General features: G+C 36.3%; 1 protein-coding gene across 1 annotated transcript in view; it reads right to left on the reverse strand.

Moving 5' to 3' along the window:
* Nucleotides 1–974: 974 nt before the first annotated feature.
* Nucleotides 975–25,094, reverse strand: part of fam135b (family with sequence similarity 135 member B) — a 107,850-nt gene continuing 83,730 nt past the window's right edge. The window contains exons 12-20 of the mRNA XM_030147328.1: nucleotides 24,767–24,921; nucleotides 22,151–24,098; nucleotides 12,241–12,407; nucleotides 11,858–11,949; nucleotides 11,626–11,723; nucleotides 4,486–4,637; nucleotides 4,250–4,360; nucleotides 3,568–3,681; nucleotides 975–1,689 (exon numbers count right to left, since the gene is read on the reverse strand). Coding sequence (XP_030003188.1) covers nucleotides 1,484–1,689; nucleotides 3,568–3,681; nucleotides 4,250–4,360; nucleotides 4,486–4,637; nucleotides 11,626–11,723; nucleotides 11,858–11,949; nucleotides 12,241–12,407; nucleotides 22,151–24,098; nucleotides 24,767–24,921 — 3,043 coding nt within the window. The 3' untranslated portion in view covers nucleotides 975–1,483. The remainder of the gene's footprint in view (nucleotides 1,690–3,567; nucleotides 3,682–4,249; nucleotides 4,361–4,485; nucleotides 4,638–11,625; nucleotides 11,724–11,857; nucleotides 11,950–12,240; nucleotides 12,408–22,150; nucleotides 24,099–24,766; nucleotides 24,922–25,094) is intronic.

The following is a 25,094-nucleotide window of genomic DNA, read 5'->3' on the forward strand; positions in this document are numbered from 1 at the left end:
AGAGAGCGTTTTGTACAACAGATAAACATCGGACGTTGCCGTTGGCGAATGATTCAAAGTCAACGTCGACTGACACTGATATTCACCGACAGATGAAAGAATCCCTATTGAGTAAATCTGTTTTCTGCTTGCTGGTCAAATGATTCAAGTATTAAAATGAAAATACAGGAAAGATGTTGAAACTGGGAAGCAGATGGAATACTGTTTTGATAACAATAATAACGAAATACATGAGTCTGGTGTAGAGCTTCCATAGAGCGCTGCAGAAATGAGTGTTAGCACGATGCTAACGTCTGGGTTTGTCTATGAAAACTGCTGAGAAAGTGTGCAAAAATGATGAATACTGGAAGCATCGACAATGACAATAACTGTTGCATTCCGACTGTGACGATGCCACAGTTAAGGTTCGGTTAGATTCAGGCACAAAAACAACTCAGTTCAGGTTCGGAAAATGTCGCAGGTAGGGGCTAAAATGAGAATGCTGCATCGTGGTTAAAACACAAACACTGAGCACATGGAGTATGTCCTTATATAACAAAGTCACCAGATGGTTTTCACATTCTTTACACATTCTTTACACATTACGACGACCACTAGATGACGCTACACAACTACACGCAACTATAGGTCGTGATAAGCAGGACGATCAGACGACCTATGAACACATTTCCAACAGGGGGACGGGGCTGGAATAAAGTGCAAACTATCGTCATAAAAATGAGGACATTCACAACAGGTAGAGCAGTTCGGTATCAAAAAATAGTCATGACCGCTTAAGCTGTATCCTTGTACGTAACTAATCTGGGCTGATGAGTTAGTTAAAGACGAATGAAACGTATGAGTTTTAGATGATATAGGCTACATGGGGTAACACATCTGCCTGTATACTTTACAAACGTTTGATGATAAACACACAAAAATCACATTTAGATGGATTAGGTACAATGTAGATACGTAGGAAGATAAAAAATAAATAATTTAAACAATATATTTATTTTTGTATAAAGGAACGTATATGTTTTGTACAACAAAATAATATACAATCAAGGGGATAAATGCTGCGCTGTTTATCTATTGCGTCGGTTCTAAGGGTAGTCTATGACGGGTGGAACCCTCATGAAGCCTCTACACCAGCTATAAAGGGAAAGTAGCTAAATGCTGTAGTCCGCGATTAGCATCTGTTAGCATTCTGGCTGAAAGGTTATTCATAAGGCCGATAAAACATCTAGAATCAGTCCCCAATTTGGATGTCAGATGTTTCGTTTTGCATGGCTACACATCAAACCCAGCACTTTGAACAGACACAATACACTCGTCTTTTACCGGCTGCTGATGGTCTTAACAAAGTGGGATATACAGGCCTTGCCTCTTGGATATGAGGGTTTATATATACTTTACATGTAATATACAAGTGAAGGTCAGGACGCTATCTTTCCGTGAGCTGCATCTGCCGCCGTCAGCCTGCAGTTCCGGACTAGCACCTTTATTTGAAGTAGTTGAGTCCTGCCACCAAGAAGAACTTCTCCAGGAAAAGCTCAGAGTCCAAGACCGCGATGTGGGCGGCGCGTCCGATCAGGGTGTTGGCTGTGTTGGGCAGAGCGTGGAACACATTCTGGCGGATCAGTCGGCACTCTTTAGCCTCCACGAGCGGCTGCAGGAGGTTGTTGATCATCTCGGTGTACACGGGGCCTTCAATGCACAAATACAGTCATGGTGATTTCTACAGTTTTCGGTACACAAGTGAATGTTAAAACCAGTCAAATCAGTGCGTCTGTCTTATCAAAATACATTAATCACCTCAGGTAACCCACACCTCAACATATCTGGCTCTGAGGTTACGTTTACAAGTAGCTGGGTATTTTGGAAAATGGATATTTCCCCCTCTCTGTTCAAAAAAAAAAAAAAAAACCTCATGCACATGTGACCATTTTCAGAAAAATCTTTGGACTAAAGGCGTGATATTTTGCTTTTTTAAATGGAATTATGCATTTTAAAACATTTCCCTGTGGTCTACATAAACTGTAAATGCTATCCTTGGGTCTGAATTCTTCATTAATTCAACTCCACAGGTCCATCTTCAACTCTATTTTTGAGTAATGACACCAGAAAGGTCGTTTTGAGCGCTGGCCCTTTAAATGCAAATGAGCCACTTTATGCCTCACCCCCTCCAGGTTGTTGGCTGTGCTGCTCTGTCCCATTCAGCCACTTGTGTTCATTAATACAACCAACAAATGAAGATTTTAGGTAATCGGCTTGAAGTTTGGATATATTTTCAGTATGGACTACAACTGCTGCTGCTGACAACTTTTGTACTCAGAGAAATTTTCATCGGAAGGCTAGACGTGACGTAACTACTTATAAAATGTAACAAATTAAACTGGAATTAAAACAGGTTGTAGAAATCCACTCAGTTTTGCCAAAATGAATATAAAGATAGCTTTGCAGCACCTGGAGGGTTCAAATTCAAACTTTATGAACTATTAGGGTCCAAATACACAAATAAACATACCAAAGACTAATAAAGGTGGGTTTAGCAAAATATGACCCCTTTAAATGCCCCCGCATATCTACACCGCCAGAGCATGCCAAGCCTGTAGATGGCAGTGTGGTGAAACGATCGAGTACCATTAACCAATATGAATTCTGAAAAGAATCACAGCAAAACATGTTACTTCTGCTATTAAACCTATGGAGCTGTAGTTTTCCTGGTTCCGGGTCCAAATAAATCTGAGACGTGCAACCAATACAATGCTATCCAAATGGATGAGCCGGTGAGTTACTTTTTCCATCACAATCTGCTTTTCTGATGTTTCTGATGTGTGGATGAAAAATCGGTTTGAACTCTGTTGAGTTGAACTGTATTAGTTGTGTAGTCGTTAACAGCTGTGGTCTGTTTTTCAATCATGTTTTGTCTTTAGTTCATGAAGACCACTGTGAATGGACTTCAATTATAACTGCATTTACCTTCCACTGAACTGGACAGAACAGATAAAGGACTGATAAACAAAATATGAAGCATGACCATGTGGAAACACCTCATGAAATCTTAATCTGTATCAAGTAAATACATGAAGATACTGTTAAGCAGACGCAGTGGGCACTAATTAGCTAAGATGCTAACATTCGCTAGCACCAAATTACACCTGGTATAAAATATCAGAATATAAATGCAATAAATCTCACATTGTCTGAATAAAAGGATTAAAGACATGTTAACACTAAATATTACCACTTTATTTTATAGAAGTTGTAGTTTTTACTGCTGTACATACTTCACATATATCAGACTTCTTAATACAGATATGTGTGTTCAACAGAACTGAACTAAACAGGACTTCACAAAGTTATGTTCTCTATTAAATGCACTTTTGGTTATTATTATTACGTGTAGTCGCAGAAATAGCAGCAACATAAAGGAGTTTATTAAAACAAACCAATGGTGGGTTTTATTACTTCTCGATGGAAAGTGTTGAATTCATTTTCCAAACACTGATACTAACAGAAGTTTTGCTTTTCAGGTACAAAAACAGATCCAAATTGAAAGCCATCCCTTCATAGATACAGTACCTGTGGTCCTGTCTTTGAGAGCCGTTTTGCACATCTCTATCCTGGCGGAGTGGAAGGGAACATAACGGTCCTGTGGAGATGCCACCAACACCACGTTTTTAAAGTACTGGAGCCCTGAAAGGACACAAACACAACAGAACGGAACAGTGAGTAAATGCGACATCAGACGCAATATGTGTGTGTGTGTGTGTGTGTGTGTGTGTTTGAGGTAGACTAAGAGGAAGACGGAGGAAAAAGAGTGGATTGGTTGTAAAACGCAAAGTACAATCACAAAGTACAATGACAGGCTTGATACGATAAAAGAATGTTTTTTGTCTAGTCTCCTGTCAGTGTGCTTTTAAGAGAGTGCACTGGTGGGTTTCCAATGACAGGGTTTGGATCATTTTGTCAGCCTGCCACTGCTATGGAGGGGGAAAAAAAGCGTTTTTCAGTCTTATCTTCTTCAAGCCTGTGTGACAAACGACTGCTTTGTTCCACTCACACAGTGGGGAGGCCCCTCACAGCTCGCTGGCAGGGGTTTGAGCGTTAGCGAGCTGACACGTACAGAAATTTTGGGGGGGGGGTTGAGAAAAATTAAATAAAAAGACAAGATGACAACATTTTCATGAATATTTGAACGGATTGCCTTTTCATGCAATAGGCTGTAAAGTGAAGCAGTCAATACACCATCTTACGCAGTTACCTGGCTTCTGACTCAGGAGATACAGGAATGTTTTCCGCGGATCGACGTGATCTCTGAAGGTGAGCTGCAGCAGCGATCCGGACTTTTTGAGCTTCTGCATTAACCACAGACCTAAGCGAAATCAGAAAAAAAAAAAAAAACAGTATGGATGATATTTGCAGATAAAAACAATATGCTGAGCAGCTGAGAATGTGTGGTAACAGGAAATACACTGAGGCTGCAGGGTAGTTTTTCACCTGTGCTGACCAACGCGCTGTTGTTGTACAGCGTTCCCAAGTGTGGGCCCGACAGGGAGAGGAACGTGTGCAGTTTGGGCAGATAGCAGCGGAAGCGAGGCCTCGTCAGCACCGAGCGGATGATGATGTTCCCCAGAGAATGGCCGATGAAGCTGTTGGCCCAAGACAAACAACTTTGAGAGAGATAAACTTGCAGCATAAGTGGGCGGTTGGAAAAAAAAACAGCGACTCCAACGCTGATGACCTACGACACCGCGCAACATCTCAATTTAGGTATTTCTGGACTAAAATAACCAGCGCACGCAGGGTTTAACATCAGCGGAGGCAACGAATTCGACGGTTTAATGTGTAAAAATAACCTCATCTAAAGATTCTGATGTGAAATATTCTGAGTTTGATGATCAGTGATACAGATCTATTTTTTTATGACTTATTTTATTATTTCAACAGTTTAGTTTGATTGTTGCAGAGTTCCTAATTAAGCCCAAGAGTCTTCTGACTATATTTTTTTTGTATCGAGGAGGATGATGATGGTGATGATATCAGCTGATTATTTGGGTATTAGCTTTTATGGTCTTCATACTGTTGTTGTTATTACACAGAACAAATCCAAACAGGTTTGGACACTTTAAAATGTGAATAAAAGCAGAATGGAATGATTTGCAAATCTCATAAACCTATAACAAATTGTGTTTTGTGCTGTAAGTGTTGAATTGCACAGTGAAAAGAACAGTACTACACTGCAAATGTAGTATCATATTTAGAATTTAATTTGTAATATTTCTTTTTATACAGCGTCCCAACTTTTTTCTTGTATCAGTCTTTAAAACCCACCATCAGTCGACCTGTAATCTCATCATAAATGTCTGTTACTGCATTTAATGTTTCTAAACTAAGACAAAGTTAGATATATTTCCTTAAATGTTTTTGAAAGTAGTGAAGCTTTTTTTAATATTATAATTATTATTAATCATGGGAAGCAGAAGATTTGTTTCTGAGTCTTAACTTTCTGTTGAAAAAGAAAAACAATCGTGTCAAGCATATTTCATTAGTAAAGCAATCTCCATTTTTATGAAATTCTATAATTACATAAAAATGGAGATTTACAAATGGATAATACTGCACAACCAGTAACAAATTAAAACAATAGTTTGCATAATATTCAAACAGAGGAGCGTGATTTTATTGTTGGAATGAGACAATTTACATAAGTTTCTGTTGAAGATTATTAAGATTATCTCCTGTTTTTAATTTTTCTTTGGCTTTTGTCATAGTTTTAGAAAACTGAACTATGTAAAATGTGCTCACCCTGTGGCGCTATGATTTAGGATTTAAGGTTGTATTTAACCCATACAGACCCAAACATCCACCATCCACCAAACGCTTCTACTGGTCTAAACTGTTTAACAGCTGTTGATCCACTAATTCTATCAATACATGTAAATAATTGGTGTAAAATACAGTTTGTCATCTTTTCATGGTCATCGGATATGACCCATTTGGACTTTCAGAGGCTCTGTAGTTATTGTAGAAACACCGTCATCTTCTACAACATTGATTCACCAGAAAAACCAATGGAGTTGGATCAATAACAGTGGATGGAGACACTGGGTTTATGTTCAGTTACTGTCAGATTTGCTAAAAAAAAGTCACTTTTTCTGAAATTTTCTTTGTTTCTGATATAATAACCCTCAACTTTAATCTGAGCTTTTACATGATCAGTGAATAAAATATTAGAAAATACCTGATTTTCACTGAAAAAAATGCAAAATATAGAGGATTATTTTATAATAAATGGTGACAAATCACTCACATATAGAGAAACAAATCATTTGGGAACTACCACAAAAGTAGCAGTGGGTCCCTTCAAGTACAAATGGACAAATTTTCAAATCTATAGTCAAAGTGGATATTTTTTGTTTACACTTACCAAACACAATCTGTTGGAACCCTAAATGTACAAGAAATGACAATATAATGACAATGTATGTGGAATTGTCTTGTTTTTTTTGTGTATTTAATTAATTCCACTTTTTATATTTTATTTATTTATTTTTTCTTTTTTTCTTTAGAGAGAGGAGGTCAAAGTCTCTTGGTCTTTCGTATGTGTTTTCTTTATGTAGCAATGCATCCATTGTTCACTGTTCAATTGTTTTGTTTATTAACAAAAAAAAAAAAAAAAAAAAAGAAAAACTGAAATGTTGAGAATGGAAAGATTGGTCATTGGTCACATAGTTGTTACGTGACCACAATGTAATTTAAATGTATGTTGAATTTTTTTTAGTATTTCTAAATAAAAATCTGAAAAAAAAAAGTAGCAGTGGGTCATTCTGGGTTCAGAATAGCTGTTTTCTTTCTAGTTGGATGGTATTTGCAGTGTGCAGACAGACAATGACTCAGTAAAGAAAAGACACCGCTGAACTACGACACTGTGCAGCCTCATATTTGAGATATTTCTGGTCTGAGTTGAAGCTACTTGAGTTTTGCTTTGACGCAATCTCAGAACATCCTCCGTTAACTTGTTAAATGTTCGGATATTCTCAAAGGCGATGACACCTCTGCTAACTGAGAGGACGTACCACAGAAATTAATAGCTTCTTTTTTTTTTTTCAGCCGTGGGAAAAACTCGATTCATGAAGCTGTGTCTGTCGCTTAGTTTAATTACTGTACTCTTACCACTCTGCCCAAAATCCCTCATCGCCCTCCTTCTCATCTGTCGCCCACAAAACTAAATATAGAGGTAATGTGGAAAGAAGCAGATGCTGCTGTAGCAGGCCATTGCTTTTTCTCTTTGATACGCGCTCTCTGGGGAACACAGCACAATAAGGAAAGTTAACAAACTTGAGAAGAAACTCTTAAAAAAAAATAAGAAATTGGCGCGTGGAGGGCAATTAGGCAGGAAGATGAATGGCTTAATTTGATTGGAACTAAGAAACAGTGTTTAATAAAGGACTGCAGTCTATCACGTCAAAGTCAGAAACTTCAACAGCACTTATTGGCACAGTATGATAAGAGCTTTTCATCCATTTTGTGTCACTTCTCCATTTTAATGCTATAATGCAGGGGTGTCAACTTCATTTTACTTCAGGGGCCACATTCAGCCAAATATGATCTGAAGACAGCCGGACTAGTAAAATAATAACAGCAGAAAAAAAGTACAGTGACATTATGATAATGCTTACGTCTATAAAGTTTCATTAGAAATGTGAATAACATGAACCCAAAATATCTTAAGAAATTTAAGTACAATTTTAACGATATTATGCCTAGGTTTATCGTTTACACATGTGTATTACATGACAGATCACAGTGGATCTACAAATACACAAAACATTTAGTACAGGGTTTACACGGGTGGTTGAAAATGCTTGAATTTCAATGTTGTGTTTTCAAGGTCTGAAAAGTGCTTGAATTTTAGTTTAAGTGCTTGTAATTATAACTCTGGGATTTATTTATTTATTTATTTAAAATTCATATTCATAGTTATTTATTTCTTCACATGCAATAATATTGACGCATAATAAAACCCACAACTTTTACATTTACACTATTCACTTTTCTGCATTACATGTTTCAGTACTTTTTTTTTTCTTAACAACTTTATTAATTTTCCATAACAATTACATCATCAAGGCATGTCTAACGGGATTTATTTATTTTTTATATTAAATCTGCCAGGTTAGAGGTTGAGCCAAAGCTACTTACAGAGAGGTTTTTTTAAGAATAAAATTTGATGTCAAAAACTAAAATTAGCGGGTCGACTCCAGGTACATTTTTCTCTTAATCTTTATTTCAGTGTGAGTGTGTCTGAAGAGCGCCAAGTGGCTTCCCTTTTTTTTGGATAAACCTTTGTGTTCTTTAATTTCTAAACTTGTTGCTATTATGAAACATAGTTTAAATGTTTATAGCATAATACAACTCATTATTGTGATAGAAATGGAAAAAAAAAATCATGAGCATGTGCATTCCTGTATATATGTATTTTACTCAGTGATAAAGTGAAAATGACCCTTAAAAGTGCATGAAAAGTGCTTGAATTTGACCTTGAAAATGTGTCAGAACCCTGTTGGTAACAGACAGAATATTGATAAAATTGCTCTGACTTCTCTTATGACATTTCAGGTTGATCATATTTGTTCAGATTATTCACATTTTTTTGTGAAACGATAGATTCTAAATGTAAATATTTTCATGGAATTTTACTTTTTCATATCAAAACAATAAGAAAAAATTGGAATTGTCATTTATTGGTTATTTCGATAGTATTTTACTGGTCTGATCCACTTTAGAACCTGAACTAAAATGCGTTTGATAGCCCTGCCTTTGGACAGCCTGTGCTTTTATACCGTACCTCTCAAACTTGGAACACATTACCAACCATTACCTGTGTCCTGCCCACCCTCAGCTCATTCACTAAACATCTAAAATCGTGGTTAATGGATCAAACCTGCCTCCACAATTTCATATAAAGTCATTTGGCACTCTGAAATTATGTGTGTGTATATGTGTGGTGTGTATAACGAAGCATAAATGTATAATATGTTTAACTTAATTAATTTTTTTTTTCTTCTTAATTAGCCTTGGCTGTAATCTTGCGTATTGGCACATATTGAGTTTGTTAACCCATAAAGACCCGTTGCTACTTTTGTATTAAATCCATTTGAATGAATATTTTTCTCTATTTAACCTTCCTTAAGTAATTTATCACCATTTATCATAATTTTATCCTCTCCATTTTGCATTTTCTTCTGTGAAAATTAGGTATTTTCCTATATTTATTTAACTGATCATGTATTTTAATCATCATGCTGAGATTACATTTGAGGGTTAGCATAACACAAAACAGGAGAAAACTTGAAAAAAGTGACTTTTTCAGTAAAATAAATCATCAACTAAATATAAACCAAGTGTGTCCGTCCACTGTCATTGATCCAACTCCGTGGGTTTTACTGGGGAATCAATGTTGTAGAAGATGATGTTTCCATATTCACTACGGAGCCTCTGAACGTCCAAATGGGTCATATCGGATGACCATGAAAAGACGACAAACTGTATTTTACACCAATTATTTACATGGATTAATAGGATTAGTGGCTCTAAAGTTATTAAACATTTTAGATCAGTAGATGCTTTTGATCACCAGTGTATTTGAGTCTTTATGGGTTAATAGTAGTAGTAGTTTATTTGGTCGTTAATTACTTTAAACTACAAACAAAAACAATATATCCATTGTTCCATATGCAATGCGACCGAAAGGGTTTAGGCTGAAGTTAAGACTTATTTTGCCTAACCCTATTTACAATTAACACAATGTTTCCATATGAAAACAAACAAACAAACAAACAAACAAAAAAAATCAATGTAATTTTTGCTAAATATACAACAGAAGAGAATACATATTTAATTTAATTCAGGTAAATCATGTCCTTGTCTCAACGACCAATACTGATTCTAGTCTTTTAAACAAGTATTTTCTGTAGTCATCCTGAGCTCTATAACATATATATAACAAAATAATATATAATATGCACTGTCCCTTTGACAAAAACAAAACAAAACAAAAAAAATTTCGGTAACACTTTGTAATAAGTACATACTATGAAGCATTAGTTAAGCATGAACAAATATTGAATTCATCATTTATAAAACATATTTCTGACATGAATACTCATTAATATACGGTTTATCAGCACAGTTATAATGGTTTTACTAATCATTCGTAATCATTCATCATTCACTCATGCAGTTTGTTTGATAATCTCATGTGCTGTGTCTTTCCTTTGTTAGAATAACTCAGACTTTTGTGAGTCTTTAGGCATTGCCATCCATTAAATCTCATTTGTAAATGCATTATATGTCACAGATAGTCCACACTTTAGATGAGCTCACACCATATACTTAATTAATGAGTAGGAAGTGCTTTATAACTACCTGAAATCATGAATTCTTGTATTAATCATTGTTTATAGGACATCTACTGGAAAAGAAATGTGTGGGTTAGTATAAAATACACACTTACATATTCACTCACCATTAGTACATGTCTGAATACTAAATGTTTAAATGCTGAATCCATAATTTATAAAGTATGAAAATACAATCATTAAGCACATTGTAGATGAGCTTATTAACCCTTTCATGCATGAATTATGAAAACCTTTGTCAAAATTTTTTTCTTGAGTGTTTTTATTCGTCCTTAGGCATGAAAAAAAACAATGTGATCGAGTTTTTTTTTTTTTTTTTTTTTTTTTTTTTTTTTTCATGGAGTTACATAATGTCCATGCATTTAATTTTGGAAGTAAAGAAAAGTGTTTACAACCCAATATCAGAAAGTGAGATGAAAACAATGAAATGAAAACATTTTAATGCTGCTAATCTGATGTTTTCTCACATTTTAACATATTCTAATGCTAGTTATTACTCACTTCATGGAGATAATATGCAAAAAAAAAAAAACTTTTTGTCTAACAAATAACAATTGATTTACACAAAAACACGTTACTGCAGATCAGGTTTATCAAAACCAGCAAAGTTTCAGTAATGGTCTGAATTGCACTGTTTGGGGTGGTGCATAAGCGTCCACTGTGTTGGCTGATATGGAACTAAAACAACAAAATCCATGAATATACAAGAGAACAGCTGGAGAATAACTGTCCACTGTAGTGACCACTATGCATGAAAGGGTTAATGATGAGTAAAACCATTATAACTGTGCTGATAAACCATATATTAATTAGTATTCATGTCAGAAATATGCTTTATTAATGATGAATTCAGTATTTGTTAATGCTTAACTAATGATTCATAATGTGTACTTATTATAAAGTGTTACCAAAACTTCAAAGCTGAGTGTTACTATCTTCAGTGTCATTTTTGCATTTCACACATTCTTCCCTGGATTGGATCCTGTATCATCCCGGTTTTGACCTGTATGTTTGACACTTGTGCTATAATGAAACAGTGGTTCACGCAGGTTAAAACCCTCACGCTGAGCCCATGTTTCAAACTCCAGTCTCTGCTGCCATCTGCTGACCAAAGCAAACGCCTGCTGAAGTCGACCGTTGCCTCCGGCCTTGCCTCACATAATCAATCAGACGGATATTCGGCGTTGATGTGCGGTATTAAAGTAACGCCACTGACCTTATCCTTCCTATGGTGAGATTGTACAGCTGGATATGCTGAACGATCTCATCCAGGAGCCTGTCTGTCATGGTGTCGAAATCTGCAAACGTGTCGGTCTGCGGAGAAACGGAGGAGAAAAAGCACATCCGTCAGCGTTACCCATAATCCCCACCGCCTAAAGCGCGTCTGCTAAAATGTGACTGCACGTATTATCAATTTGCTCCGATCGCTGTCGTGTATAGCACAGCACCTGGTTTCTCTCAGACATGAGGAAGTCCAGCCTGGATCCTGGAAGTCCTAACTCAATAAAAGTCTTCACCAGTCGTAGATCTGCGCTGTTTCCTGGAAGAAGACGGAAAATTATACACACACGATTCCTGCCTCAGCTCTTATAAGAAGCGCCCATTAATCATTTAACAGACACCTCGAATATGTTTAAAGAAATTAGTATTCGCGCGCACAATGTAGAGCTGTGTGATATTTAAGTTTTGTAGGACATGTTCTCTGAGGCGGTACATTTACAATGCTAATAAGACACAGAAATCTAAAAAAAGGACGTACAGTGCGGATGTGTCAGTCTAATAGCTGTTACGTTCGCAGGAATTGGACGGCACTGATCCAGAACTGACTCACCGTCCAGGCCGTGAACACACACTACGAGGTGTATGCCGTCGTCGAACTCCTCGTCGTCCTCCTCGGGCGGGAAGTAGGGCAGATCTGAGGCCAGCAGAGGGAGGTCGCTGTACAGACTGGCCTGGAAGCTCAGCTCCTTAAACAGCTCCTCTTTGGCTTTGTAGAAACTGGAGGGAAACAAGGAGAGATTACATGATGGATTTTAATGTAAAAAGAGTAGACTGTGCTGTATAAAAAGGTTATAATAGTTTTGGATTTTTCATAATACTTTAGTTTTATTTAGTTTTGTCTTGTTTTTCTCTAATTCAGTTCGTTTTAATTCGTTTTTAGAGCAGGTTTGTTACTTTTTATTAGTTTTCGTTATTTTCTAAATGCTTAGTTTTAGTTTAGGTTTAGTTTTTTTATATCTTTTCTCTTCTTCTCTGTCGTATTCAAATAAATCCCAGACAGGACTCTGGTGCTTTCTCCCAACTTTAGTCTCCATGTTTCCAGGTAGAGTGGGGACCAGAAGACGACTGGAAAGCACAAGTGATGGACCGTCAAGTGTCATATGGTGCCAGCAGATAAAATTACTTGAGGGAAATAAACCCATTTCATATCAATCCGACATTGACAAAGATGAAAATGAAGGGAATTTTATCCAGAATTATTACACTGGTCTACAATTTTTTAGAAATGATTTGCTTCAGACATTAAATGTGGTAAATGTTACGTATTTTAATAAGATTAATTGGAAAATAAATGACAAAAGTGCCGGTTTGCTAATGTTTTCAAGGTATATGATTAAGTGTTATTACACATATATACTGGTTTATGTACATTTATATAATAGTTTTATAAATCTTCCACTAAATAGAACCTGTAAAGTGAATGTATTCTAATGTGCAGACAGTGTTTTGAAGTAGATCTTGTAGCTCTGAGACAAATATTCCTTTTGAGTCAAACCCATTCTCTCGTTAATTCTTGAATTTCACATTTTGACCCAAGGCTGTATCTTGGAAAGTTCAGCCAACCAGCATTTTTGACTTGATTTTTCTTTATCAGTGACTCTCATGTGGTAAAATTTCATTACTTTTATTCTGGAAGCATTTTCCTTGTAGACCAGTGTTATCCGTTTTAGTTAGTTTTGTAAACACACAATACAGTTTCAGTTAGTTATAGTTTTTTTTTCCTTTTAATTATAGTTTTTATTTATTTCAGATAACGAAAATGTTTTTTCAGTTCTAGTTTCCGTCATTTCATTAGTTTTCGTTAACAATAATAACCTTGACGTCTTCATCTGACTTCTTATGCATATCCTCCTGAGATCCAGGAAGTCAACATTTTTTGCTTTTTTACATAACATGATTGCCATCATTGGAATTAGCATGATGCAAGGTTTTTTTTCAGAGACATTTTTTTAATACCCTGCCCCCCGAAGGTATTGTTTTTGGTTCGGTTGTTTGTTTGTTAACACTCCAGTAGCAAAACTATTGGTTGAAGTCATACCAAATTTGGTTTAAAGATAGCCAGAGACCCAGAACAGAACTGATTACATTTTGGGAAAAGTAGGTCAGAGTTCCAATTTTTTTTTTTTTAATAAATTTTTCCTCCTTTAATTATAATGGACGAAATTTCATATGTCTGTAGTAGCAGAACTATTGGTTGAATTCAAGCCAAACTGAGTTAATAAATTGCCAGTGACCTAGAACAGATGTTGATTACATTTTGGGAAAAGTAGGTCACAGTTCCAATTTGTGATTAATTTTTAAAATCGTATTTTTTTCCCCCATTTACTTATGATGAGCAAAATTTCAAATGTCTATAAAAACATCAATTTTGTTTGAATTTACCTCAAACTTGGCACATATATAGAGACAGTTGATATGATGACATCAGTTGGATTGATGCCAAAATAAGCTACAATACGTGCGAGGGGCGGGGTTTGTTGTGCCTGGAACCACTTGTTTTATTCGATTTTTTTTATGAAATGTCTTTTGCAGTGGACAGTGTAAAGCTGCAAAAACTGTGAAACTCTTGTCCACTAAAGAGGACAAAAATGCATCACTGGGCCTGGAGACAATATACAATTTAGCCTATAGAGTTTTTTATTACTATTATTATTCTTTCTATTGTTTGTTTGGTTGTTGCACTATTATACAAACTGTGTTGCACTTTATCCTATTGCTGCCTTAATAAGAAAATTTCCTTGTGGGATCAATAAAAATAATTTTAAAAAAATCTTATCTTTATCTTATCTTACCTTATCTTATCTGACTGTATTAAAGTGCAAGTCAACTACAACCAGACTAACCCCCCATCCAAACCAACGCAGATATTTAGGAAAACTGATATTTTTCTCAACATATGGGGCTTTCGTCCACATGAAAACACACACAGACTCGTAGTGAACATGGAAACACTGTCATCTTCTACAACATTGATTTACCAGTAAAACACATGCTGTTTGACAAGCAGATGCTTGCTTTTATGTTAAAACATCACTTTAGCTTCCATTTTCTCTTTTTTGATAAATAACCTTTGAATTTACTTTGAGCTTTAATGAACATCTACATGATCAGTGAAAAAAAAAACTCCTATTCACTAACAAATGCAGGGGATAAAATAACAATCATAACTACATAAACAGCATAAATAGTTCTAGTTCTCTAAGGGTTAAGTTGTAAACACTGGGATTTTTCATTGTGAAGATAAGAGTGAAAAAAGATAGATTTTTGTGTATTCATGTGGACGGGGAAAACACAGAGAAAACAACTGTCACAACCTATTTTGTGCATGTCTGTCATCGCTTAGTAAACTGAACAAGCACCTGAAACACCACATCCAGATGTATAAATCAGTGTATGACCTGCAGTAGATCGAGGTCAGTGTGGATATGCCCAGGGAGGACGGATCACATGTCTGTGTTTGTGTGGACGGGGTATTAGTTTTAGGGCATTGATTTTATCTGTTGTTTTTTATTGTACATTGTTGCTGTTTCTGTTTTTGTATTGTGCACTTTGAGATTTGGTGTCAAATGTGAAGTGTGTTACAAATAAAATGTATTATTATTATTATTATTATTATTATTATTATTATATTGTTGGTATGTGATTATTGTTGAAATATATTGTATTATAAGTTATGCAGACTATCATTTAGATAGTTACTAATTGTAATATACATCAGTTTTCCTAATCTGTTTTCTATCAATTATTGACATTAGGACTCTAAACTGATGTAACTTTATCATTAAGGAAGCAAAAGTAATGTGTTATGTCATGTAAATGTGAGATGGGGGTGGGATATAATAAGTTTTCTTCTTCCCACTCCTATTTGAGCAGTACATATTTAATGTATTTGTTATTAATAGTGTACATGGCAATTGCTATTTTGTCTTGATCACCTTTATTTATTAATGTATTTGCTCTGATATTAGTTCCTTGTACACAAAAATGCTTTTATTTTCTTCTGCTCAAAACAAATGAATGAATTATTATTATTATTATTATTATTATTATTATTTTTATTATTATTATTATTATTATTATTATTATCATTATTATTATTATTATTATTATTAGTGGGAAAGAATGAATCTGGTCCACTGATAAATGCAGAGCTGTTTGATGCTTAAAACACCCACTGACATTTCAACACTTAACTGTCTTCTTCAGAGACTGTGTTGACGTACGTGTTAAACACAGAGGGTCAATGTGTGTTTTCAGTTGTGGATTAGCACACACACTTCTTCAGTTATAACCATATGAAGCTTACTTTAACCATTTATCGGGCAAGTGACTATTTTTGGTCATTTCCGCACACATTACAAGACAGTGACAGCAACAGTTCCTGTGAATCACCAATCTCAGGTCCAATGTGGTCTACAGGGTCTGTAAGGTCCACCTCTGCATGAACAGTGAGTGTACCTGCTTTGTTAGGTACCATGAAGTAATGGTACTAATGTAAGGAATGATGTTCAAAGGGATCATGTGGATGTGGACAGGGGTCTTATGTTGGTCTAATGTTCTAAAATACATGCTCCTTTCACCTTACATGTGTTTATCTAGTATGTTTTATATATGCTTATTGGATTTTTATTTTATTGTATTTTTGTATCACATATGGGCAAGGAACCAAATATGGTAACTTCACTGACTTTGATTTTCTACAAAATTAAATATTTTGAAATATTTTGCAAAAGTCATAAAGTTTTGTTCAGTCCTCCAATAAGTATAATAATGCAATAACCTGTTCTACCTCTCAGTACTTTAATTCAAATGTGCAATAACTTGTTTTTACCTTCCAGTACTTTTATTATTATTACTTTTTTCCTGCTCAGTACTCTATTTTACAAGTGTGTATTTGTGTTTATCTGTGCAGTAAGTGTTTTTTATGTTTTAGCTGTGTTTATGTTTTGTTTCTGTTTTTGTTCATGTCTTTTTTCTTTGGATTCCGTGACTCGGGGAAACGCACAAGAATTCCAGTGTACCTCTTCTATTCTATTCTATTCTATTCTATTCTATTCTATTCTATTCTATTCTATTCTATTCTATTCTATTCTATGTTAGTAAGTAAGTAAGTTTTATTTATAGAGCACTTTTCACATACAGGGAGTCACAAAGTGCTTAACAGTGCAAGATACAATTAAAAGCAAAATAAAATACAGTTTTACAATCTAGTTAAAATACAATTAAAATGCGATAAATACATTAAGTGCAGTCAGTTTGTAGCAGCCCTGGGTCAGATGGATTTAAAATGCCTTCTTGAACAATAGTGTCTTAAGATGTTTTTTAAAATCATCAATAATACACTAGGGTTTATATTTTGGATTTCAGAGTATTTCAATGAGTTTTGGATTTTAGAGTATTTCCTATAGAAGGTTAAGTAAAATGTTAAATGTTACATGTCAAATTTCTGGTATATCTTTGCTTGGGGTTGAGGTTGCATAAAATAAAAGAGTGAAGCTAAAACTTGATGACAGGGTAGAACATGGACCTGAAACAAACTTATTAATGTATTTTATTCTAATTTCCACTTTTCCTATCATTTTTATTTTGGATAGCTCCTGTGCCTTAAGCAGAAACTGGAGAAAAAGAACAAGACAGATTATATTATGTATGTTAGCAATACACTGAAATGAGATTCCCAATAATATGCACAGATAAGCAGGTTTGTATAATCTTAGATAAACATAAGTACATGAAATGCTGATGAAACATATTGTTGTTCAAGATGTTTCCGTATAGTTCCAAACCCCGGCGCACGATGTGTTTGATTAATTCTGTTCATTCTAAAGCTTATAAACAAAAGTCTGACTCTACTTGTGAGTCATAGTCTGTAAGTTTTATTCCTCTGTCATCCTGCCAGGTTACAGATTTGAGCCACGGAGAAGCACAAACAAATCCGATTCCAGCTCTCACACTTTGAGCAGCTAATCATGATGGATTTGTCTTCACCCTTTGATGTGATTTAACACACAGGAGCCACTTCACCTCATCTTGACTTCCTCACTTTAAATTTGCCCTCACTTCATTTTTTGGTACGCTCTGTTTTCCAAGCATGAGTATGAGTGCCAGAAACAGCGGCATGTCGACAGCCATCTCCCCACACGTCGACAACTTTGTGTACTGGCGTTGTTTTACTAGAGCTGATGTGGATCACAAGCCAAGATTAAAAAGTTCTGAAGAAGACCTGCTTTTTCAGAAACAAACCTTACTGACGGTGGTGCCAGACAGGCATTTTCAGCGTCCTGAACAAAAATACACAAAGCTCAATATGTTTAAACTGAAAAGCAATACAGTCTTTTTCTAAAGCAATTTTTATTCCTTTTATTGACTACTTACCCCATATAGACCCAGTGCTACTTTTATGATAGTTCCCAGATAAATTGCTCTCTCTATTTAACCTTTCATAAGTGATTTATCACCATTTATTATAATATTATCCTCTGCATTTTGCATTTGTTCAATGTAAATCAGGTATTTTCCTGTATTTAATTCACTGATCATGTAGATGTTCATAAAAGCTCAGATTAAAGTTGGTCATCATAATATCAGAAACAGAGAAAAGAAAAAAAATGTGACTTTTTCAACAAAATATATCATTAATTCAGCGGTTCTCAGTCTTTTTCTGTCGGGCCCCCCTTTGGAGGATGAAAAATGTCCAGCCCCCCCCCCCCCAACCCCAGCAACATTGTAACAATGGTGCAATTATAACTTTTATTGAAAGAAACGTAAATATTGTAGCAATACTTTTTGCTTTTCCTTGAATAATTTGTTGTTCAAATTAAAAATAACTTAGATTTTTACTTGAACAATACAAATAAACTCAACCAGACTGCTCTGAGACAATATTTTTCCAAATAAAAATTGGAAATGCGCAATTATCTTACAACTATGACAATAAAGTTACTTTTTTTAGAACAACAAACAAATTTTGGTAATAAAGATGAACATTTTAACAATATTAGTGGCTGCAATGAACCCGTTTCCATTGCCTATCTCATAACATTAAAGTGCAAACTGTACAAACTGTGCAAAAACAGAAACATTCCACATTTTTCTTTTCCAGTTCAGTCCTTGTCCATTGTCCAAACCTAAACTCTTTGTCTAGTCTAGTGACACATCACCATGGCAGTAGACCGGTTTGGTGGACGTCCCTAAAATGATTCCAGGGTGCTCCAACACTAAAATATTAGTTCCACCTGCTACATGTTCTAACCTGAAGGAGAAAAAAACCCAACCACCCAGGAGAGATCCCATGCCCCCCCGGCACGCCTTCGCAACCCCCCGGGGGGCCCGCCCCACACTTTGAGAAACACTGCATTAATTGAATATAAACCCAGTGTTTCCATCCAGTGTAATTGATCAAACTCTAAGGGTTTTACTGGTGAATCAGTTCTTTAGTTAAACATCAGTTAAACCCCATTTTTACATGGATTGATAGGATTAATGGATCAGAAGTTATTAAACATTTACATTTATTTATTCAACCTTCATTCAATCAGGAAGTCCCTTGAGATAAAATGAGGCCAACAGGCACATCAGTACAATACAAATGAACTAACAGAATATAAAATGTACATACAATTAAGAAAGCATAAAATAGCTAAAAACATAAAAAGCTGAAAACCAGTTTAAGGATAGCAGTTATACACTTTATATTGGTCAGTGACTTTGGTTGCCAGTGGTTGTTTGGGTCTTTATGGGTTAAAGGTAAAGACAAAAGGTAGATTCTAACATTATGGATTTTTCTCTACATTTATCCTCTTCTTGGTGATTTATCATCACTTATTATTGTATCCTGTTATGTGTTTTTCAGTGAAAATCAAGTATTTTTTCTGCATTTTATTTACTGATCATGTAGCTGTTCATAAAGCCTCAGAGTAAAATCACATCAGAATAGAGAAAACTGAAGAAAAAGTGACCTTTTCAGCAAAATATATCATTCACTAAATGTAAAATCAAGCATCTGCAACCACCATTACTAATCAAACTCTGTTTTACTATTGAATCAATGTTGTAGAAGATGACAGTGTTTCCATGTTCACTACAGAGCCTCTGAACATCCACGTGGGTCATATGTGATGCTACTGAAAAGCTGAGAAACTTCATTTTACTTGAATTATTTACATGTATTGATAGGATTAGTGGCTCAAAAGTTAAGTATTTTAGATCAGTAGATGTTTTTAGTTGCCGGCGGCTGTTTACGTGTTTGAGGGTTAAAGGATTGATATGTAAGCTCAGATATTCATCAGGATTTACCAGGGTGTAGTCGAAATAATAACTAATTCATAGGAGCTCCTCCACCTTCTGTCTTTCATAGTTTATTCGTCCTTTGTTTGAACTACGGCTGTAAAAGTTCATCTGGGGTTCAGTTTGTTTTGATGTCTGCGGTCTCTGCATTCGTTAAACGACGGAATGCTGTTATATTCAAATGGATCTGAATAAATATGCCAACAAAATAAATATATAAATATGATTATGAGATAGAATGAGATGAATAAATGTCACTGTGAATAGCTCTGTAAAGACAAGAGATGAAACTCTGAGTTCAGTTTGGTATGATTTTGTGTCCCTGGGTTCACCTCTATCAAATTAACTCATAAAGACCCAAATAGACCCAAAACAAAATAAAAAAAAAACAACAAGACAAAAAAAAAAACCAAGGCAACAGACATTATATTTAGATAAATTGTACTTTAAATCTCATTTGGTTATTATCATTTATTTATTTTCATTACCCCATTTTCCTCCTTTCTCTCTCTCTATTTTTCCTTTCTCTTCATCTCACTTTTCAGTTAATTCATGATTATCTTTTGTCATACCCCTGACTTTTTGAGAAGTCCACATTACAACATTCACACCACATACACATCCCATACACAAAACATTTACGCAACCAAGATAGGACATTGATTTATAATATCTGATCCGTCATACATCTTGTTTTTTTAGTACATTAAATGCTATAGCCCAGTGTTTTTCAACCTTGGGGTCGGGACCACATGTGGGGTCACCTGGAATTCAAATGGGCTCGCCTGAAATTTCTAGTAATTGATTTAAAAAAAAATACAAAAAAAAACTTATTAATAAAAAACATATGGTGAGTTGACAGAGACAATCCCAATCCATAAAATACATGACAAAGTATGAAGCTGAAACTGAAGCACTGTCTTTCAAATGTTCATTGTGGTCAGTTTCAGATGCTGCAGCTCTTTCATAATTCATAGTTTGAGTTCTTGTTTGTTCAGTATTAATTGTCAGCCTTGTAAATCCAAGCTGGACTGACTGTACATATCCTGACCAAGGAAAATAAAATTCTCACTTTGTGCAGTAATCTACACCTGGCTTTTCTGTTTCCGTCCATAATAATATACATTATATAGACTAAAGGTCATCTAAAATTAACATTTATTTGCAACATAGTATAGCAAACTATCACATGATATGATCAAAAACAAATTAATTTTTGTTAAAAAAAAAGTCTCCGTTTTGTATGTCTGGGGTCGCTAGAAATTTGTAATGTTAAAATGGGGTCACGAGCCAAAAAGGTTGGGAACCACTGCTGTAGCCTATATCTTAACCCCAATCCCCTCTCTACCTCCACATTATGATGACTTAATGTAAATATTAGATATTATTGCACATAAGTTTCCTTGTCACTTGGCGTTGCTTAAATAAAGGTTTAAAAATAAAAAACACCCAAACAGCACATTGACCAAAACCATCTACTGATCTAAACAGTTTAATACCTGTTGATCCACTAATCCTATCAATACATGTGAGTGATTGGTGTAAAATACAGTTTGTCATCTGTTCATGGTCATCAGATGTGACCCATTTGGACGTTCAGAGGCTCCGTAGTGAAAGTGGAAACACCGTCATCTTCTACAGCATTGATTAACCAGTAAAACCCATGGAGTTGGATCAATGACAGTGAATGGACACACTAGGTTTATGTTCAGTTTATGATATACTTTACTGAAAAAGTAACTTTTTCTTCAGTTTCCTCTGTTTTTGATATAATAACCCTCAACTTTAATCTTAGCTTTTATAAACATCTACATGATTAGTGAATTAAATATAAGAAAATACCTGATATTCACTGGAAAAAACACTAAATACGGAGGATAATATTAGAATGAATGGTGATTAATCTCTTATAAAAGGTTAAATACAGAGAAAAATTCATTTGGGAACTGACATAAAAGTAGTACTGGGTCTTTATGGGTTAACCAAGTATTCCTAATTTTTTAAATTCTTATTAAACATGAGATGCTAAAATTGTTAAACTAACTGCTATTACTCTGCACATTTTTACGATGCTTTAGTATCTATTTTTACTCTTTACCAGAAATTCGTCATTGACTTAAAGCACAATTAGTTCTTTAATGCATGTATAGACCACAGCCATAGCATGTACTTACTTTAGCATCCGTTCATTGGTCTCATCATCCATGTTCAAGGGATTTAGTGAAGATGATGAGATGATTCCAAAAGACCCCAGGGGCTGATGGGTAATAGGTGAGGTAGCTTGTCGAGCAGACATTCCGCTAATGGACGGAGAGTCTCTCAGAACCGAAGAGAACGGGAGACAGGTCGGGGCGCAGGACACCGACATGTTCACCACCTCCACCATCTTCTTATTGACAAAGGCCAGGCCTGAGTTGGGGATCTTGGGGGGTTTGTTCTGACAGTCCAAAGGCTCCTTGTCGCTGGTCGCCATCCCATTGAGATCAGCGGACAAAGTGACATCGCTGATGGCCAGCCCTGTGAGTTCACTGGGCCTCTGGGTGGGGGTGGGGGTGGGGGTGCTGTTGGGGGGGTCATCGTAATGCTGAATCAGTGGAGCGTCAGGTTCTAGAGGGGTTCTGGAGGGTTCAAGACAATCCTGGCTTTCAACACCAAGACTCTGATGGGAACTTTGGCACTCATCTCCACTGTTAGTGACATCATTGTTATCCGCACGTGGTTTGTTTCCTTGCAGTTCAATGAGATGCACATCCTCCAGAGAGGCGCTTACTTCACTGATGCGTGCTTGATGAGTTGGCCCTTCGCTGACGGAACTAGCACTTTCCTTCACATGAGGGTTTTCTACTGCCTCTTGTAACAGCAACACTTCAGACACACCACTTAACCCTGACTTATACGTCTCTGACAGGTAGTGTAAAGAGTCTGACTGTTCAGAGCTAATATCCTCCCTGAGAACATGGCCCTCATTCATATGATTTGTTGATCTTGTCTCCAATAGTGATTCTTCTGTTTGCTCTGAAGCCACATTGCTTTTCAAAGACGAGCAGTTGCACGAATCCTGGAGTAGCGCAAAGCTCTTGGTATCTATTTCCTGGCTGAGTGGCGCATAGTCTTCCTCAGTGTCTTCCGGGCTGCTTATCTGCGGTGCCGAAACCGACTTGGTGAGTTTGCTGAGCTGCCTCTGCTGCTGGTCTTCTTCGTAGGGCAGGGAGCTAATGGAGGTCAATGAAGCTTGTATGCCGCCGCTCGGAAGACTGCCGTTGCTCTCCATTTGCAGACCTTCCAGGGAGCTTCGATGGACCGGGTGGCGACTCACTATTTGTTGAGGGATCTCCCGTTCGCTTGAGAAGTCCAGAGGTTGTCGTACTCTCAGCGCCTCCGCGGGCCACGCTACGGAGCTGGGTTCGCTCTCGATACCTGAGTCGGAAATAACCGAGGATGAGCGCTTCATGATCTTTGAGCCAACCAGGCCTGCGCGGTGAGGCATCTCTTTTCTGAGATCGCCAGGGAAGGGGGATGTGAATGGGTGGACCTGGGAGACGGGGAGGCTGCTGAGTGGGACGTCCTCAGTCTCATCGTCCATGGAGTGATTTAAAGGCATGGCTATATCGGACTCCTCTTCGTTGTTGTTTTCTGATGTGTTGCTTTGTTCAAGAACTTGCGACGCATCACAACTTTGAATCGCGTTTGTTTCTTTTGTGACTTGATGAGCAGGAGACTCATCGCTGCTGTTGTTGAAGTGACTAATGGGACCGTGGTTTGAAGACAGAAGAGGGACTCCTTCTGCTTCATCACAAGTCTTTCCTGTGATGTATCTCAGTCGCTCTTCAGCCGGACCTTGTTTTTCCTCGTCTTTGTCTAGATTTTCTGCTTCTGTCTGAGGAAGCTCTGCACTTTCTCCCACAGGATTGAGGTTATTTCTGATGCTGCTGCTGGTTTTACTCTGCTCTGCCATCAGTGAAACATATGTGGGCAGGTCGATGCAGTCGTCGCTGTCCGAGGGATCCTGGGGTATTGCTGGTGATCTGGCTCCCTCGTCTTCGAAGATTCTGTTGGCAGACGTGATGGCAGGATGTGGGTTTCTCCGCTCATCAGTTTGCGTTGGCACATCTGAGATCCACTCTGAAAAGACACAACACATAAATGCCTTTCTATTAAAAGCACATACATGGATAAACGTAAATAAGTTGCAATAGAACACGGAAATTATTTTCATCATCTCTGGAAATCTATTAATGTGAGTCCTGTTTACATCAGAGTTAATGTATTAAAATGTTATTCACGTTATATTTAGTGACATATGTTAACCTTATGTCATTTAATTTAATGAAATAGCTGAAAGTAGGGGTTCAAAGATCATGTTTCACTTCACTTGCTTGTTAATAAATAATAACCTATTTTGGAAACTTGGTGCGCCTTGAAAAAATGAATGAAAAGGTTTGCACCAAATAACACAATATATAATGGAGTTTGTCCCATGTCTCCTAATGCCACCTATTTCCAGTATAAGTGAAATGCTTTCTTACCCTACAGCCCATTAGTGTCTTTACCAGCCATATCACTTGGAATAAAAATAAAAAGCGTCTTTGAGTACTTAGAAAAACGCTATATAAAACTGATGTATTATTATTATTATTATTAAAAATAGATTTTTCTGACCTTTGTTGGAAATATTTTATCTCAAGTAAGCACCTAACTAAACAAAACATAGCATGGATTTGGATGTTTTCAGATATTTTATTGCAGTAATGTTGTACGTTGTAGATTTAAGGAGCAGTGTGTTGTATTACCTGTTAGAGGAGACTCCACGTATCTGTCCTCAAAGATGATGGGCAAACTGTTCCAGTCTCCATCGATGTCCAGGCACTCAACGGGTAAAGGAGGCATCTTGGTCAGGTAGTCTGAGCTCCGCACTTCTGCAGCTATCTGGCCATGTCTGTTGATTCTGAATAAAAAATCACATTTAACCCATAAAGACCCAAACATCCACCGGCGCCCAAAAGCATCTACTGATGTAAAATATTTAATATCTGCTGATTCACTAATCCTATCAATACATGTGAATAATGGGTGCAAAATGCAGTCTGTTGTCTTTTCATGGTCATCACATATGACCCA

This window comes from Sphaeramia orbicularis, chromosome 11 (assembly GCF_902148855.1).
Source record: "Sphaeramia orbicularis chromosome 11, fSphaOr1.1, whole genome shotgun sequence".
NCBI classification, from domain to species: domain Eukaryota; kingdom Metazoa; phylum Chordata; class Actinopteri; order Kurtiformes; family Apogonidae; genus Sphaeramia; species Sphaeramia orbicularis.